General features: G+C 40.9%; 1 protein-coding gene across 2 annotated transcripts in view; it reads left to right on the forward strand.

Annotated features, from left to right (window-relative positions):
* The window catches only part of HMGCLL1 (3-hydroxy-3-methylglutaryl-CoA lyase like 1), a 74,580-nt gene extending 54,782 nt beyond the window's left edge, over positions 1 to 19,798 (forward strand). The window contains exons 8-9 of one of the 2 annotated variants that reach the window (XM_063125054.1): positions 16,433 to 16,558; positions 19,462 to 19,798. In XM_063125054.1, coding sequence (XP_062981124.1) covers positions 16,433 to 16,558; positions 19,462 to 19,563 — 228 coding nt within the window. In that variant the 3' untranslated portion in view covers positions 19,564 to 19,798. The remainder of the gene's footprint in view (positions 1 to 16,432; positions 16,559 to 19,461) is intronic. The other variant, XM_063125055.1, reaches the window with a different exon arrangement.

Here is a 19,798-nt window from a genome sequence, read left to right on the forward strand (position 1 = left end):
TACAGTGCCCCATCTGAGAGCTATTTAGTTCACATTTAACCGCAGCTCTGCTGTGAAAATCTTTTAGTAGGATCCATGCCATATAGGATGAGTTGTTAAGCCTTCACTTATGCATGCATTATCATGTTTTCTACTTACACTTTGGCTCTGTTGGCTTCCTCAAATCCCCCTTTTTGCTTAATGTTGACTATTTCAATACATAAGTGGTGTGAGGATTAGGCTGGTAGCTCCACGTGGTGGTGAGGAGTGGAAAATATAACAAACAGATGCCTCTCTTCCTCCATGCTTTTTAAATGACATTCAGTTTAAGTGAATCTATTCCCCTTTGCTGTTCTCCTACCGCTTTTCTGAACGTACAATAAATAGACAATTGTCAATCCTTCTGTGACACGGGCTCCAGATATCTTTTCACAAGGAAAAGCACCCCAGTCACAATATTTTAGAGCACCCCAGTCACAGTATTATTTGGGGGGGGAATGCAATTTACCCACCCACCCCTGCCAGCCTCTTCACCATACTTGCTAGTATGGAAAGTGCTATGTGAAATATGGTGGTGTGACTATTGTGAACATCTTATTAGATATCACCTGCAACATCACTATTGGACTGCCAAAACTCATCCTCACCCCCAAAGGCCTGCATATTGAAAGTTTTATTAAAAGTGTTTAAGTGTGGTTTTAAAGATATATTTTAAAAACTTTAGATTGGAGTCCTATACACATTTACTTGGAAGTAAACCCATTGGACTCAATCAGACTTACTTCTGAGTAGACATGCATAGGATTGTACTGTGAAGGATTGGGACACTGCTTTGCAATTCCACTCCAACACAGGAGTGCTCACTGAGCTCTTTAAACAACCTAATGAACCAATGGCAACCATTAGAGAGACCAACCCCTTCCTTCCCCTAGCAATGCCTCAACATGTAATGCCTCAACTTTCCACTCCTCTTTTACTTTGAGGCTTTCTGTTTCCAGTGTTGGATCATTATATATTAGGGGACAAGAAGAGATACTTCTGCAGTAGGGCTCTCTCCCCTACAAGGTTGAACTTTTCTGATAAGTGGGAATCTTTACAGTACTAATGCTGGATTCAAACTAGTGTGAGTATAGCACTAAAAGAAAAGGGAAGGGGTTTTGCTGTCTGGAAAAGGCCCCTGGTCAGTATTTTCATAATCATACTCCTACACAGTCGCAGCAGTCACCTCTTTGTAGATCTCCTTTTATCATCTTACTGTGCCTTGTTTGACTTGATGATTTAAATTACTGTGTTAAGAGTCAGTATCATCCAGTTCTGAAGTGGACTGGGCATTAATCCAGATCTCTCCCTCTCTCTCCCTCCCCCCCTCTGTGTGTGTGTGTGTGAGAGAGAGAGAGAGAGAGAGAGAGAGAGTGAAACAGATACTCATTTTCTGGACTAAAAGCAAATTGCTTCCAAATGCTGAAAATGGAATAAGGCTTTTCTCTGATATTTTTATAGATTTATAGAATCATGTTCTGTGGTGTTTCTTTTAAGTTAAAGAGGTAATTGCAATTTGTTTTTAAAAGTTATTCACAGAGCTTTTTACACGAGGCATTTATTATGTGCTTGACATTCCTTACCCATGGTTGTTTACATTGTGACCCTCCAGTTTTGCTTCTATTATTTAAGAGTACTTCCCTGTTTTTGGGGTGGGGGGTGGGGGGTTGGAGTGGAGAAAATAGAGTATTATATCTGAAAGTAAAAAACAAACTTATTTTCCAGTAGTGTTATTCTGCTATAGTGCAGCGCCATCAAGAGGTTACATAGCAGAAAAACTGGAAAGGAAGAGCTCTTTTTGTAGAGCTCAATTGTATGAAGAAATTGCAGATAAGTACAGCAGATTAATAGCCTTGTGTAGAAAAGCTCACAATGTTGGTGCCAGTGAATAATAGTATTGGTTAGCTGACACTTTTTTGCTCATACAGTAGATGAAACATTAAAGGCAGAACTTAAATGGACAGTCTCTGACTGCAACTATATTTGGTATTTCTTTTGCGAAATTGCTTCACAAACCCATCCAATAGAAACTCACAAAGAACTGGAGCACCAACATTTTTGGAACAGAGTGAAAGCTTGTTGGCACCCTGTTCCATTTGTTTGTTTTCTGGGTGGTATACAAAAACATTACAATAATAAAAATGCAAAATAAGACTAAACAGTGCAAAGATCGAAAAACACCAAGACAATTTTGAAAATGCCTGGGGAAATGGAAAGGTCTTCACCAGGGCCAGGTCCACACCTCGTGCCATAGCGGTATATGTGACACCTATATCGCTCTTCCGTGTTTATTCCTCGAAGAACACACAATGACATTGGTTGTGGTATTTTGGATAATACAGAATAACAAATAGGAAAGAATGCTAGAAAAGTGGTATATGGAATGCCTAAGGTGCCCTTACAGATATCAGTGCCCTTCAATGCCGATAAAAAGCACCAGTATAGATCTAAACCTGGTGCTGAAAAGGCAAGCACATCCCACAGCCAGAGCCCAGTCTCTTGTAGTCACCTACCTCACCCTCATTTGGCAGGGGAGGAGGGCTTCAGACAATGGCCTTAAGGCAACTTGTAGCCCTCCAGATGTTGTTGGACTGGCTATGCTGGCTAGAGCTGATGGGAGTCCTACAACAGCTGGGGGGCCACAGGTTCCCCACCCCTGCCTTAAAGTCTAGGTAAGTAAATGTGGTAGGAGGCCTTCCTTGGTTTTTTAGGCCCAAATCCAGATGGGGAGAATGGAGAGCCTGGGACCAGCAAAGATGCCCCACGTTGTCCTGGGGCTTCTACCTCCTCAGTTTTTCCTGCGCCCCGCCGATTCCCATCTGCAAGCGGCACCCACCACTTGCAGAATGAAGATTTAGCGCTTTCATGGCAACCAGAAATGAGTGGAATCATTCTTTTCTGGAAGGGGGCAGGTTGTCAGAGCTTGCATAAGTGGGGAGAGGGGTCCGCCATCCTGTCCCTATTGAAAAATGAGCATTTCCACTAGTTTCAGGGTTTCCTCTGGAAGCTGCTAAATCTAGGTTGCACAAGCGCTGGGTCCCATTCATGCAATAGAATTGGTGGGATCCTCTGCTTGCGCAACAGAATCTGTGGTGTGTAAGAGAATTATCAGGGACAAAGCGCCCTGTTGGATTCCACCTCTACTCCTTTATGAAATGTCTGAGCATTACTGTTTTGCTAGAGGCAGCCTCCTGTGAGTTGACCTAGGCCACTTCATTGCTTATATGGCAGGATGGGTTAAACATGGAGGCCTTAGCTAGACCGAAGGTTTATCCCGGGATCTTCCTGAGGTCATCCCTGTTCATCTAGGTGACACATGGGATCCTGGGAGCAGGCAGGGACGACCCCAAAATGATCCCGGGATAAACCTTAGGTCTAGCTAAGGCCGGAGAGGGAGCCCTCTTCTAGCAGTAAGGCTAGAGGCTGCATACAGCAATATAGGATGAGGACAACATGGGGCATCTTTGCTGACCAAGGAAAAGTGTGGGTGCATGGAGGGTAAGTTGTAAGAAAGTAGAATTTTTGACATTGAGCAATATCATCACAGATCACAGGGCACGTCAGTTAAGGCATGAGCCTTCTTTGCTTCTAATTTCCTGGCTTTGCAGTGCTTGAGCATTAACACTGGTCTTAAACTGGGAGGTTGTTTTTTTTTTGTTTTTTTTTAAAAAAATCATTGACTTTCCCTTGTTTTTGAAAAAGAAATTTATAATTACAGTGTTGGCAATCCTGCCCTCTCCCCAATGTACTTGAATCTGCTTTCTTGCAAGCTTAACTATATGATCAATGGGTTTATAAATATGGTAAACACAATTTCATTAAAAAAAAATCAAGGTTCTAAATTTCAAGGAGAACTTGAAAGAGGCTTCCTCTGCAGACAGTCACCTTCCACATTTAGAAAGCAATGAGAACAGCTAGGGGTGTGGTAGAGGTAGTGAATTTATCCCTGCTCGGCTTCCTCAAGTGTAGAGCTTACGCATAATGAGATTGATTAGGCTAAATACTCACAACCATCTTAATGAGTGTACATAGTATATTAATGTATGTTCGATGTAACATGTGACTATACCCCCAGTGTGAGACACAATCCTTACCATGGACTTTTCTCACCACTCAAAATGTAAGAGCAAGGATATGGAGTCCTTGCGTTGCATTTATGCTTCCAGAAAAGTACTATGAGTCCCTGGATCCTTCTGCTCCCACCACCTACATTCCATATCCAGCCCTATCAAATTCTCTGAGGGTCAAAGTTACTTTAAAAATATAGCTAGGTCCCCTCTCCATTTTTTCTTTACTCAAAAGTAAGCTCATGGGATTTCATATGCATCAGGAACCTAGAAGAGAGGGTAGCTGGCTTTACTCTTTACCCACCCACCCCTGTTGCCTGCAACTTACATTACTACTGAATGCCTTTTTGATTATGTAAATTGAAGTGAAGAAGGGCCTGATCCAGACTGGGACCACAGTGGGGAGACGGAGAACACAAAGGATTAAAATCTCCCCCTACCCCCAGGCTAGGGTCCGAATTCATCTAGTAACACGTAGTCTCACCTTATGAGGTCATATTCCATAATTAAAGGCAAAGGCCTTGCACATAGAAGCCCTCTGTAACAGAATTCCTCAGAAAACATTGGGAATCCTGGCTTCAGAGTGAAACTGAAGATGCCTGACACAGCTTTGCCAGCAGTCGGTGCCGTAGGTTTTCAGGAAGAACTAGGGGTGGGCAGACTCACCTGCGCTCATCTTGCCATTGTCTGCCCCCACTTGCTGTGCCTTGTGAGTCTCAAAAGAGGCTTGCAAGGTCCTGCAAGCCATTAACCTTGTGTCAATGGGGCCTTTAAGGCTGTCATTGGTGCACAGGGGTGGGTGGGGGAGTGCACAATTTACCGAGGCTCCAGAAATTTTAAATCAACCCTCCCATTGTGTCAAGAATGTATGTAACCAACCACATCCCAAAAAGCCTGGGGTATGTAACCACAGGAAACTAGAATAAAATCCTATTACATTACACCTGCTGATAGATTTTATTATATTCAGTGGTATATAAATGCCACAAATAATAATAATAATAATAATAATAATAATAATAATAATAATGACAGCAACAACAACAATACATTAAACGTGCCTCACTTTCTTCTGCTGTCGACCTGAGTCATGACAGAGAATAGTCTTATTTTGGCTGAAATTCTATATCCACTTACTTGTGAGTAAGCCCTGTTAAACTCAATGGGACTTACTTTGAGAGTAGATGTTTAGAGAAGTGCACTGTCAGACTGCTTCTGAAAGGGTGCAACTGCACTAAGGTTAGAAACTTTTAAGACTGCAGTCCTGTGCACACTTACCAGGGAGTTGGTCCAGTTGAACTCAATAAAGCTTTCTTCTGAGTAGAGGTGTGTCAGTCTGCACTAACAGTCACATTGATTCGTCCCTCTCTCACTGAAAGCAGTGGTGTTTTGATGTTTTGAACCTGGCTGCATCCTAAATCAAAGCAGATGTGATAGCTTGAGAAAGAGGTCTGCATGCATGCATTGGCATAATTGTACTATTGTATAAGAGAAACAAATACATGATTTTAAAATAAGAAGCAGAATGAAAGTCTACCTGTCTATTGTGGGTAGATAGTTTAATGCAGCATAGAATATTATGAAATAGTTGGGTTCTTCCCCAACCCCCCTGGGTTCAATATCAAAATAAATGTGGCCCAAATCTAAATAAAGAATTCTGCCATAAATATATTAGAGCGCTCCCCTTTCTGAACACAGTACATCAGTGAAGAGAAAACCAACTGGTATAGCAATAGAAAATATTTCAGAAATTGTCCATCTGAGGTCCCCGGTAATTAGAGGCTAGTCTGTGGAGATTGACAGGGTAAATGACCGGCTAATGTTTACACAACAAAACATATGCCCAGTACAATATCCTACACTGATGTTACTGAAACCAGAGTCCGGAAATGTACAGTGGAAACAAGACCTGGTGCTTTTCTTGTGCCAACACAAACAGCAATTACGGCACAGTGTGAGAGGAGTCACAAGAAATACTACTGCGTATCAGTAGTTCAACAAAGTCAGCACTTTTGTGTAATTGCAGGGGGAAAGGGCTGAAAAACATTACAGATCTCAGCAAGCAGTGGCCTTTTATGCTTTTAAACTGATCCCGGGTAAAACAATGCTGGGGTCACGAGAAGGCTACTTTACCAATTTTGCTCTCACCGTGGGATCCACGGACATCTGGCTCAGCTGCGGAAGCTGGAAAAAGTCTTTAATATTCTCTTGACAGTAAAAACGGACATGTGGAAAACATTCTAACCTGTTAATCTGTGGTGCTCCTGAAAAAAAAGGGGGGAGGGGAGGAAAGGACATTTGGCTTTTTACTTTGTGATGATAAATAGAACGTCTCCAGTCCAGCTGTAAATAAGTTGATGGCACCAAAAATAATATAGGCTCCATTTCCCAAATATAGCTGAAGATGAGCGTGCACCTGTATAACTCTTTTGGTGTAATAAATGCCAGGAAATGCTTTTAATTTGACAATAGATTGGGTTTATTTATTTATTTATTTATTTATTACATTTCTATACTATAGAAATACTATATTTTTTAAAAGAAAAGCACTTAATATTATTTGCAAATGTTTATGACTTCTGAACCAATGTTATTGAATTGATTGAGGTTGCTATTGTGTACTCACTTTGCTGGGAGTAAGGACTCTTTTAAATGAGCAATTTATTGCACGCTTGCAATTGGCCATTCACGAAAATTTTCAGGTTGATTTCATGACATTGTCAACTACCAGGATGTCTCACACGAAATCCTTCAGAAATACCGGGAAAAGAAGAGCTGCTTTTAAACAGCATGATCTTCCACCACTAGCTGGTGTTGTCTCAGAACAACTCAATTGAACTGAATGGAGGTGAAGTTGTCCCTTTCCTCCCATGTAATGCAGTCCATAACAATTGCGCCAGAGAACCAGGAAGCACAAAAGCCCTGGGTAAACAACATGATTTCCCTTAATGTAGAGATGCTGTAATCCTCATTGAACTCAATGGGACTTACCTTTTGAGTATACATTAATTGAATTACAGTGTAAGTAATTAATGATTGGAAGTATTTTAACCTTGCCTTCCCATTTTTTTAAAAATAATCAAAGTGGTTTATAATCTAAACACTTCTGTTAACACCTCCAGAGGTGCTTGCTGTCAAGGGCTCTGACCTAGGTTTGGAGGTGTGTCAGCCAGTTCTGGATGGGGCTACACTCCCCCTGAAAGACTGTGTTCGCAGTTTGGGGGTGCTCCCGGATCCGTCGCTTCAAATGACAGCCCAGATGGATGCGATGGCCAGGAGTGCCTACTATCAGCTTTGGCTGATACACCAGCTGCGCCCCTTCTTAGAGTCAGAAGACCTAAAGACAGTAGTGCATGCGCTGGTAACCTCAAGGCTTGACTTCTGCAATGCGCTCTACATAGGGCTACCATTGTACCTAGTTCGGAAACTTCAACTAGTTCAAAATATGCCAGCCAGGTTGGTCACCGGTGCATCTAGGGGTGAGCATATTACCCCAACATTAAAATCACTCCACTGGCTGCCAATTAGTTTCTGGGCAAAGTACAAAGTGTTGGTTATTACCTTTAAAGCCCTAAATGGTTTGGGTCCAGGTTACCTGCGGGATCGCCTTGTCCCATATAGCCCGCCCCGCACATTCAGGTCCTCTGGGGTGAACTTACTTCAGTCAGCTAAAACTTGGCTGACATCAGTTTCCCAGAGGACCTTTTCTTCTGTCGCCCCCAGATTGTGGAATGGCATGCCGGAGGAGATTCGTAAAATTAACTCTCTCTGTGATTTTAAGGCAGCTTTAAAGACTAGCCTTTTCCAGCAGGCCTATCCAGATCAATGTTAAATCATGAATTTTTAAGATGTATTGATTCCTGTTCTAATGTTGTTCCCCGCCTCGATCCAAAGGGAGAGGCGGGTAATAAATAAATAAATTTATTATTATTATTATTATTATTATTATTATTATTATTATTATTATTATTAAAATTAACATTTCAGGAGGATGAATGCTTGCCAGAAAAGGAATGTCTTTGCAGATGCATGAAAGGTCATTGGAGAAGGCCTGCAGCAGGCCTCCCTGTGCAGGGATGTTGAAAGTAGGCATGTGCTCCACTCTGATTAGAACCAGAGAATCAGAAGCGAATTGGCCTGCTCCGCCTTGCCCAGAGGCGGAGTAGAAGCGGACCGCGGACCCCTAGAAGCAAGGCGAAGAGAAGCGCCCATTTTCGGAGCGATCCTCTTTCCGCGGACCGATCCGATCGCAATTTTGAAACATTTCGCCCATAGGATTGCATTGCAGAAAAGAAAAGGGGATAACTGTGTTGTTTTTGAAGCTGTCTTTCTGAAACTTCTTGTGCTTAGAGAGTCATGGCTGGGGGTCATTTTGAGCCTACTCTCAGCTCTCTGCGTGGTGCGGTTCGCTTGCTAGAATTTTTTAAAAGGTAGGGTAAAGGCGGGAAAAAGATTACCTTTTCGATTGCTGAGGGGCAGAGTCAACTCCCGGTCATGATCACATGATCCCAAAGTTGGAGGAGGGGATAGGCAAAACGGGTAACTTGGGATTCTGGGAACTTCTCTTTCTTAGTCTGAACGGACTTTTCCCAGTGTTTTTTAAAACAGTAGCCCCACCAAATGCACAAACACAACCTGAAATCATATACTAAGCCAATAATAAGAGATAGAAAAAACACAGCACTGCTACCCACCCTAACTTTGGGGAACAACTGAATAGATGTGGTGCAAGGGGATGAGCTCGCCTAGGGCATGTGGACGTGCCTTCACTCTCCTGTACTTGGAGGGCCATCAGAGCCCTCCAAAGAGTAACCCAGTGGAGCAATGCCTATCATGAGTTGAAGTGAGAGCTTTGCTTCTTAAAAGACTGGTACCTAGACAGGACCAGTCAAATTGGCTGATGCCCTTTGGGCACGTCCACCCCCCACCCACCCCCATTACTGGTAAAAGACAGATATAGCCTTTTTTTAAAAGTTCTTCTTGTTGTTTATTCAGCAACACTGCTGCTTTTAATTCCACCCCTCCTTTGTTTATTTATTTATTTATTTATTCCATTTTATATGTATTACTGGCTTATCCTTGGCTCACTTCCTTATGCCCCCAGAAATGTCTGCTGCCTGCCTGCCTTCCCTCCCTCCTCCCCTCCCCGCCTTGCAGGGATGGTTTGTGTCTGGCTTTGGCTCAGGGGAGAAGTCCTTCCTGCGCTCACTTAGACTTTTGGAAGTTCCAATTCCATTTTTCAAGTGTGGAAGAAGATTCATATTTAGGTTGATCTCTACTCCCCAATTCATGGCATCTTGAGATTTCCTTTGAAATGGCCCCATTGAGCTGTCTGCAGGCTTAAGCTCCGCCAAAAATCAGGGGATGATGGGATTGCCTTGTACTTTGGCATGATTGTGGGTCTAGATGGCATCTGTGAGTGTGCCCACTTCCCTTTTTTTATCTGTCCAAATGTCAGAGAACAGTCCACGTCTGCAAATGGGGTGCCCGATTTTCATAAATTCCCCAAAAATCAGGGGATGATGGGACTGCCTTGAGTCTTGGCGTGCATGTGTATCCCTGGATAAGCTATCATGGTGGTGAGTTTGAGGTTTTTAATGTGCAAATTGACAGAGCTATCGAAAGGGGTGTGAATGGGGTGCCCGATTTTCATAAATTCCCCAAAAATCAGGGGATGATGGGACTGCCTTGAGTCTTGGCGTGCATGTGTATCCCTGGATAAGCTATCATGGTGGTGAGTTTGAGGTTTCTAACGTGCAAATTGACGGAGCTATCGAAAGGGGTGTGAATGGGGTGCCCGATTTTCATAAATTCCCCAAAAATCAGGGGATGATGGGACTGCCTTGAGTCTTGGCGTGCATGTGTATCCCTGGATAAGCTATCATGGTGGTGAGTTTGAGGTTTCTAACATGCAAATTGACGGAGCTATCGAAAGGGGTATGAATGGGGTGCCCGATTTTCATAAATTCCCCAAAAATCAGGGGATGATGGGACTGCCTTGAGTCTTGGCATGCATGTGTATCCCTGGATAAGCTATCATGGTGGTGAGTTTGAGGTTTCTAACTTGCAAATTGACGGAGCTATCGAAAGGGGTATGAATGGGGTGCCCGATTTTCATAAATTCCCCAAAAATCAGGGGATGATGGGATTGCCTTGAGTCTTGGCATGCGTGTGTATACATCCATGAGGTGTCATGGTGCCAAACTTGAGGTTTCTAACTTTAACAGAAAAAAAGTTGTATACTTTTTTAGCTTAATGCAAGCCTATGGGAGGGAAAAAACGGAGCTCCGATCCGGATCCGGAGCTCCGCAGCGGAGCGGACATAGGCAGAGCAGGGGCGGAGCGAAGTGGCCCGATCCGCAAATCGCGGATCTGGAAGAGAAGCGGAGCGGGGGGTCCGTGCACACCCCTAGTTGAAAGTTTATTTGTCGTCACAGAAAAGGCCCTATCCCAGCCAGTCAGATGATAGTGGGATATGGAGGAGAGATTCTGTAGAAGATTTCAATGGATGGGGAAATTGGAATGTCTTATAATTTGCAGGTGTACCCATTTAAGGATTTAAATAAAATATGTATTTGGAGCAGGCTTTAAAATTACAAATATATATTCAGCTATATTTGTGACTTTTCTGCTCCTCTAAATATAGCCTACAAAGTGACTCAGGGTGAAACTAGATGCCACTGAGTAAATGGCTTTTAAAAAACTAAATTCCTTTTACGTAGCCCAGGTTCAGAACTGGATGCTGGTGTTTGGATAAGATTTTAACTCTTTGTCCCTCCCTTATCTGCTATTTGCATAGGGAGGGGAGACTTCCATTGGACTAAGTGGGAGCCCCCTCCCCACCCACAATGCAAATAGTCATGGAAACCCTGATCCAAACTGGGATTGCAGACAATAGATTCAAACCTCCTACCCCCAAGCTAGGTCCCAGTCCAGATGAGGGAGGGGCATGTGTACAATTTACTTTGAAATTTTAATGAATAGCATCTTCTCTAGTTTGGCCCTCAGAGGAAGTCCTTTATGTTTAAACAGTTACACTGATAACGATCACAATTAGGAATGAGTTTTGAAAATAAGAGAATGTTCACATGCTAGCAGAAGCCGAGTAAGGAAGTTGGCTGGCAGATCTTAGCTCAAATAAGTAAATGCTGCTATGCAAAAAAATCACAGGCATTTTTACTTCAATTAAAAAATGAAAGGGAAGCAAGGTATCTTCCCCTTCATCTGTGGGAATGGGAATGGTTTATACAAAAGATTACAAGGTAATACAGAAAGTAATATAGAAAAGATTTATCAAAAGTAACTTTTTCAAATAATGTGATGTTTCATTTTTAAATTACAACCTAATTATGTTTACATTTAAAATAGAAAAGAGCAACAGAGACATGCATATACAAACACATGTCCCAGCCAAGTGATCCTAATATGCCAGATTTTAATACAAATCTCTGGTATGATTTGGCTGCCCTATTAATTTTGCATGTGCAGGTTGGGTTCCTCCTTCACTGATATAATGAAGACGTTCTTGGGCGGGGGGAGCTTGCGGTGGTGGAAAATTTGCCTGCGTATAGTAAACATATAGCAGCAGGATGTTGTAATTACAATTATAGCAGCAGGATGTTTTGTTGAAGAGTTTTGTTTGATGCTTTACTATCTGGAATGCCATTTATCATCCTTTTCTTTGTTTAGCATTGCTGTGAGTGAAAATGGAAATGATAAGAGCATTTAGATAAACTCCCTTGTGTTTTATCCGATGGTGCCTTTGCCTTATTAGTGGAAAGCGCTACCACTCACGCTAGTTGGGGCATTTGATTTTTGCCAAACCCCCAACTCATTTAAGCCTAACCGCCTCCCCCTCTCAAAAAGCTGCTTCAGAGGCTTGGGGGAGCATCAGAACAAAGTGGGATACGGCGTAAAAGGCTGAAGAAGGTAGGATGGATTGATGAAAATTGTGTGCTCTGACTTGCACGAGCAGAAGAGCTTTTACCGCCATTGGGTAAAAGCCCCTGAATTTGTGTGCTGTACATTGCATTTGCAAACCATATAATATGCCAAATAAAAATTATCTGAATACAAGCATGAGATAAGGAAAGAAGATAAAAGTAAAATTCAGCTTACATTATGTTGACATCTATCCAATAGAAAATAGGAAAAGAAGCAAAAATTATGAATTCAAGGATTAGCTGGAAAGTTTAGGGTCAATTTTGTGTCGTTATAACGTCTGTTCCACAGTGGATATTTCAGCAGGCTTTACCAGAATTTTTTAAAGGGGCTTTGGTACACCCCAACCCCCAATATAGGACAAATATTGAGAAACAGCCAAACTTTTAGTATGTTAAAATTGTGTATTTTGAAGGTGGCCTTGTCCAAACACCTGTAACTGAGACAGGAAAATCTTCAAGGAAATGTTGCATATCCAGATATTCCTACGAATAGGAATTTTTCAGGTTTTTTTTTTTTTTTTGGTCTTTTCAGTTATAGCCTTGAAGCTGTGGAAAGCAGCCTTCAGAAAAGGAATGCCAACACTATACGTATACTTTGGCCTTTAGGGATCATTTTTGAGGTAAAACTTTGTTTGGCCTTTAGGGGAAAAACAGGTAAACAAGTGTTGGGGCTGGTTAGGATGCTGCACCTATGTTTTGCTTTATTTTTAAGGCCTTGCTGTGTCACCATCCAGCTGAAGTTAAGCACTTTTAAGTTCCACTGATTTCAATGGGAATTAAGCATGAGCTTAACTCTCCCTTTGATCTGAATGGGATGTAAATAGCCTTAAATTTTGGGAGACTTGTTCCCTTTGTTTTTAGGGAGTGTTTAAGCATTTAAGTGTGTTTATAACAACAACCCCATAAGGTGACCCACAATGATTACCATTTTACAGAGGGGATACCACCCTAGGACATCTGATGAATCCTCATCTGTGATGAGATATGTGTGATGTTTGGCTGCACGGTTTCCGTTTAATACTAATTTTAACAGAGTAGTAATTCATAATATCTCTTATGCAAGTTCTTGCAGCTATGAACACAAATGTGGATATGCATTGCATTTTGGACAAAAATCTAGGTTTTGCCCATATCTATCCAAAGTTAAGTACCTCCAAGCCCTATCGGTTTTAATGGCATTCTTAAGTTTCTCTCACTGAAAACAATGCAGCTTAAAAACTAATTTTACTTGGAATGACCTTGGCCCATAAAACTGGATACAAGGCCAAACTACACATGGGAGTTTTGTAACTGAAAGCCTCCACAATTTTTCTGCCTCAAAAAAGCAACTGTGGGGAGCCTGATTTAGACAGAGGTCACAGCGCATGTGAAAGGGGCTATCACAGGATTCCCAAACAACATGTAGTTTGGGCCATTATCATAAAGGAACCTAGATTTGCAGTAACTCCACATCACATATATTAAAAGTGCAAATAGAAAACCGAAGTGGTATGGCACTACACAAGTGGCAAAAGAAGCATGTGGCAAAAGAAGCACGTGAAGTAATAACTTGCTCGTTTCACTAGTAGTGGATAGATTTAATGAACTCTGGAATGAAAGAATTCTAAAAACCAAGCCCAGTGACCCGTGAACCATACTTGGACAGCTGCCAGGGCCGAAACACCTGATGATTGTTGTGGGGGGCATTTTTAATGTTTTAATTTGTGTGTGTGTGTGTTCTGGCACCAAGTGGCTTTGAGCCTCCATCTTGAATTTGTCCCCAATGCCCTGAAGGTTAAACAACTGTGCATGAGGAAGATTGCCACCACTGTGTTTTTTGTGGGGGAGAAGAAGGTGACTGCTGCAAATGGGGGAGGGGAAGACAGCCATATCTACACAAAATTTATCTACACAAAAATGGTGAGGTTCGTCTCCCCCTCCCCCCAGTACTCCAGACAATGTAACATCCAGGGCATTGTTGTCAAACTCAAGATGGCAGCCAGAAGCTGGTCAGTACTGGTTTGCCAGAAAGCAAATGGTTTTATTTAAGAAATTGGGTCAAGGAAAAGCATCAGGGGTCAGAGCCATTACATCTAGAGAAGAACAGCCTATAAGACGGCACTTTGGCAAGGGCCACCTTAAACCTGGTTCTGGTGTTGCATGCTATTTGTCCGGAGGTGAGATAACAAAATATCATCACAAATGATGTTTTTTAATGTAGATATATATCTCAAAAACATGCCACATGTGAATCAGTTCTGTGCTTATTTTGTGAATGCAACCTTTTTGCTAAAGCAACCACAACATTTAGATTGTAAGCCTGTGGGCAGGGACTGTCAAGAAATACTTTTGTAAGCCATGAGAGCCTTTTTTGGCTGAATGGCGGCATAAAAATGCTTAAATAAATAAATAAATTCCGCTTTTGGAACAGCAGTGGCTTGCAGGGAAGGCATGTGAAAAATATTATGAAGGTGTCATATTAACACACCATATGTGGCACCGCTTTCTTTGCTAATGTGAACATCTATACTTAAAAGATCTTGAATAAAATGCCCTTGATATTTGTCAGACTTTACTAGTAGTTCAGTCAAACAAACAAACAAAATATTGACACATTGTAAGGCAGTAGTGCCACCAAGTGGTCAGTGAAATAAGAGTTTTCAAGTTTCTCACATTTATTTAAGAGCAAGGCACGTATTTTAATTTATGGTGGTCTTGTCCATATATACAGGGATTCTGGAGATCAGTACATAGAGAATTGATGGTTATTACTAGAGAAATAATTATATATGATCCAGAATTATTCTTATTATCAATATATAAAGGACTTAATACTTCACTGAAATATAAAGATTTAATAATATTCCTGTTGACGGCTGCTCGTCAGACAATCACGCAGCAGTGGAAAAAATTGTACAATTTGAATTTATCTGCAGGGTATCAAAACATGGTCTGTGGCAATATCAGAAAAAATAACTTATGACTTGCTTCAAATTCAAGGAAAATCAGAACCAACGTTGTTCGAAGCCATATGGGGGAGATGCGTTCAATATGCATCACAACCGAGTGTACAACAATGTATGCCTGTTTCAGCTCTGAAAATATGGACATTGTAACAACAAATGAAGGAATACAGAACATTTATGATTTAGGTTTTTTGTTTTTGTTTCTCTTTTCTTTTCCTTTTTGTCTCATTTTTTCTTTTTAACTTTTCTTTTTCTACTTTAAAAAAAAGAAATAAAAAAAATTATTTAAGAGCAAGCACTTCACCTAACTTTTCTTCATCCCACTGTGAAAACGGGGAGGTCACTAAATAAAAGGCAGACCACAATACAGAGTCATTAGTTGTGCAAACCGAGATAGGCAGTTTGTGTGTAACTGTTAATTTCCAGTAAAGCTTCCAAATGTACTGCCTTTAGAAATTTGAAGGAGCCCACAAAATGAATGAGCCACAGCCGCGAGTGCCAAGGAATCCATTGCCCTTGATTACAGAAGGAGAAACTTGCCAAATTGCATTAGCAGATAGATGAAGCTGATTTTGGATGTACACTTGAAATGATCAAAACCAAGAATCCTATGTTCTGGCTACAATTCAGAACACATTTGTGAATGCTTAAGTCCCAGTGATTTGAATAAGTGGCTTTTCCACACGTGTGAGATTTTAAGATGCTGCTTTGAATACAGCATCCAAGCTACAGTCTGCTCCCACAGCACTGGTTGATAGCCCTGGTTGATAGGTTCAGATCATAAAGAATTGGGTGTTGTTGTTGTTTAAAACAAACAAACAAACAAACAAACCAGGGACTTGGAAAGCATGCCAGGTGTGGCAAATCGTATTCTAAAATAAGCTACCCAAAGCCCAAGTGTGAAAGGTACAATGGGCGTGTTCAAACAACATGCTAAGTCATGGTTAGGCTGCTAACCTTTTGCAGCAAATGGTTAGTGAGCATGTTTGAACCATGGTTATGTAGCCACCATGGTTAAGAATGGTTCACATAACACGTTGAGTCATGGTTCATATGACACTCTAAGCCATAATTTTAGCTCAAAATGCTTAATCACTGTGGCTTAGGCCTTAGCTAGACCTAAGGTTAATTCCGGGGTCATCCCTGCCTGCTCCCGGGATATCCTGTGTGTCATTTACATGAACAGGGATGACCCCAGGACGATTCCGGGATAAACCTTAGGTCTAGCTAAGGCCTCAGTGTGTTGTCTGAACAGAGTCAATAGCAGATGAAGAGAAATGACATCGGAATAATTTTAAGAAAATTGCCCAGATGTACAGAATAAAGAAAATGTCCTCAGCTTATCTTAGCCATTTTTTTTTTTAAAAAATGTGCCCTACGCTAATGGCCGTTTTTATTGAGAATAGTCACTTTGATGAAAAACAGACAAACAGTAGGCCGTGCTGTGATTGCATTGTAGATGGGAGTTCATGTCGTGGATTCTGCCGTTGCTGGCTTGGGAGGTTGCCCCTATGCAAAAGGTGCCACGGGAAATGTAGCCACAGAAGATCTGATATACATGCTCAATGGCTTAGGAATTAATACGGTAAGCGTTTTTTTAAAATCAGGTTTTGCACATTTCCTAAAACTGTAAATTAGATGCTGGGGAAACAGTCTTGATGTAAAATACATGTTATGCTGCTAAATAATTTATTTCATCCAACAGGACATGTAGCTATGAATCATTCCACACTGATACATTTTAGATTGATGACTGCAGGGAAATGTTAATTTAGCGTGCTTGATCCTTTCAAAAGTCTGACCTTTCTGAGGCATTTATTTATTTATTTATTTATTACTTTTTTATACCACCCAATAGCCGAAGCTCTCATTTGTTACAAGAAAATAGACTTGCCTGGAAATTCACTGTTACCAACAGAAGACTTTCCAAGAAGCTATTGTCTAATCGTATTCTATCTTGAAGTAGTACAATATCTCCCATTCTAGCCACTGCTGCACACAGACAGTTTGGGTTTCTTATTCATAAGACAGGTGGTCTTGTGCATGAAAACCCACATTGGGCAGCCACGTATATGGGTGGAAATGAGCATGAACAGCTGCCTAATACTGAGTCAGACCATTGGTTTATGTATTCCTGCACTGTCCCTTTCCTGGTTAGTCATTCAGCTTCTCTGCAATCTTTTGATCCTCCTCTATTATTCAGTTAATTCTGTTGTCATCCAGTGGTCCATCTGCCTCACTGGCTGGTTTTCTTTAAAGAACTGTTTCTTGTTGTCCTTGATGTTATTAGCATTGTGCTCTTCAAAATGCTTTTTTGCATCTCTTATTGTCTGCTTGTATTTTCTTCCAACAAGTTTGGATTCCTTTTTGTTCTTCTCATTTGGGCAAGACTTCCATTTTTTTGAAGGAAACCTTTTCTCTGATAGCTTCCTTTACACTGCTTGTTAACAATGCTGGTGACCTCTTAGCCTTGGTGGTACCTTTCTTGGCTTTCTAGCTGAGCTTCTGTTATTATGGTTTTGAGTAACCTTCAAGCATTCTGGAGAGATTTGACTCTCTTGACATTACCGTATTTCTTCGATTCTAAGACGCCATCGATTGTAAGACGCTCACTAATTTCAGTACCACCAACAGAAAAAAAGCTTTGATTCTAAGAAATAATAAATGCATCCGTGATTCTAAGACGCACCCCGTTTTTAGAGATGTTTATATGGGAAAAAAGTGTGTCTTAGAATTGAAGAAATATGGTATCTTTCTTCTTACCATTACCCTCATATTTTAGTATTTTCCTCTTCTGAAGTCAAATGTCAATTCCCCATTACATATATATTAAATTTTATAGCATTCTTTACAATCAGTTCAACAAAACATACATCTTGCACTAGGTCTTGGAAGCCACTTCCAATTAAGTCCAGTGTCACCTCCACTCGGATTGGTTCCTCTTCTAGAGCAAAAATATTTAGGGCATCTAGAAATACTATGTCCTTGTTTTGAACCACCCAGAGAGCTTCGGCTATGGGGCGGTATACAAATACAATAAAATAAATAATTAAATATTTGCATTATTTAACCATTAGAATTATTATTTTTCTTTAATTCTCATCTATATAGACATGTGGATTTGCACATCTACCCAGCCAGTACTCCCAGGATGGGAATACACATCCTTAAAACAACAACCCCAAAAATCCATTTTAAAAATAAATGCTATTGTACCTATGTTCTAAGTCTTCGAGTTTATTTTCCTGTTTGCTAGCATTTCTCTATTGATAGCAGGTACCACTTACTAAAATTAAACATTGCCTAATGTTTACATTTGTCTGAACTACTGGCTTCCTTTCAGCTCCATGTTCTTGTTCTCGCTTTGTTGACTGAAGTCGGGATGAAATGGATGAAATGATTTTTGAGTGTTTTTGAGATGGGCTGTGCTCTTAATGCTTCTTTTAAAGCAGCCTTCAGAATGATTAGTCAAATTGTTAATTAACTGAAAGAAAGCTGAACTTCAGCCATCTACAGATATAGTGCACAGTGCTGCCAAGGGCAGCTTCATGTCACAGTTCTACAATGTCTGTGAAGGTTTGTCAAGAGAGAAAAATATAATTTAAGGTGCAGACGATGTTGTTTACAGAATTTGTGTGCTAAAATCAATGGACTTTTGGAATCTTAAATTAGTAACTATTCAGAACCGTTACACTTCAGACTTAAACACATTTACCTAGAATGTATCCCATGCCTCAGTGCACGTTCATGAAATTTACTTCCAAGCATAAACACGCATGAGATCTCAGCTTGTATTCAGAGTAGGTAGGTAGGTATTTACCTTGGCGTCTCTGAATAGCTCATCCAGCTTAAACTCAGGGCAGCTTTTCCTAAACATATTTCTCCAAATTAAAATTGAGGAATGCTTTGGAAAATAGGAAGGTCCCTTTTACCAGGTCAAACTATTTGACCAAGCAGGATATTGCACTATTAAAGCAGTATATAAAAGGCAGGGACCACACTACTGCTTTATAGCAGGATTGAAATGCACTGACAACTGTTGGGGCCCATTGACACATACCGTATACCACTTTCATAGTGCAATATCCTGCTTGGTGTGGTTCCTGCCTTTCATATACTGCTTTTGTACTGCTTTCATAGTGCGGTATCCTGCTTGGTGTAGATTAGGCCATAGAGGTGAGTCCTAACTGTGTATTGATGACAACTCACTCCAAACATCTGGATAACCTCACTTAGCAATTTTGTGTGGATGTTACAAAGCACAGGGGACAAAATGGGACACTGTGGGACCCCACAGCATAGGAGGTATAGTAAATGGGCAGACTCAGAGTTGACTATAAGAATATGACACATTATTTGGAGATATTAAATGATAACAAAGCATGTTGATCATGATTCTAATTAAGTTTTAATTAAGTTTTCCTCTGATGTTGAAAACTTGTATAGATATAAAAATAACATCTCTTTCCCTTTTTCTTTCAATTTTAGGGTGTGAATCTTTACAAGGTTATAGAAGCCGGGGACTTCATTTGCACAGCCTTGAACAAGAAAACGAATTCTAAAGTTGCGCAAGCTTCCTTCAGTGGTTGAGCTGCAAAAGACGCAGGGCTGTTTCTAAAAGTTAAATATTTACCCATCAATATGCCCTGCCTATTTATAGCTGCATAAGGCAAAAAGGCAAACCTATTGCCAAAAAAAAATAAAAAAAATCATTTCAGCAGAGAGGGGAAACGGCAGCATAGTCAATATTTGATATGTCAATGGCAGTGGTGTATTATAAAATCAGAGTGGGTACCCTTGGCATGATTGCTAAATGGAACTCTCC

This window comes from Elgaria multicarinata, chromosome 4, assembly GCF_023053635.1.
Source record: "Elgaria multicarinata webbii isolate HBS135686 ecotype San Diego chromosome 4, rElgMul1.1.pri, whole genome shotgun sequence".
NCBI classification, from domain to species: Eukaryota; Metazoa; Chordata; class Lepidosauria; order Squamata; family Anguidae; genus Elgaria; species Elgaria multicarinata.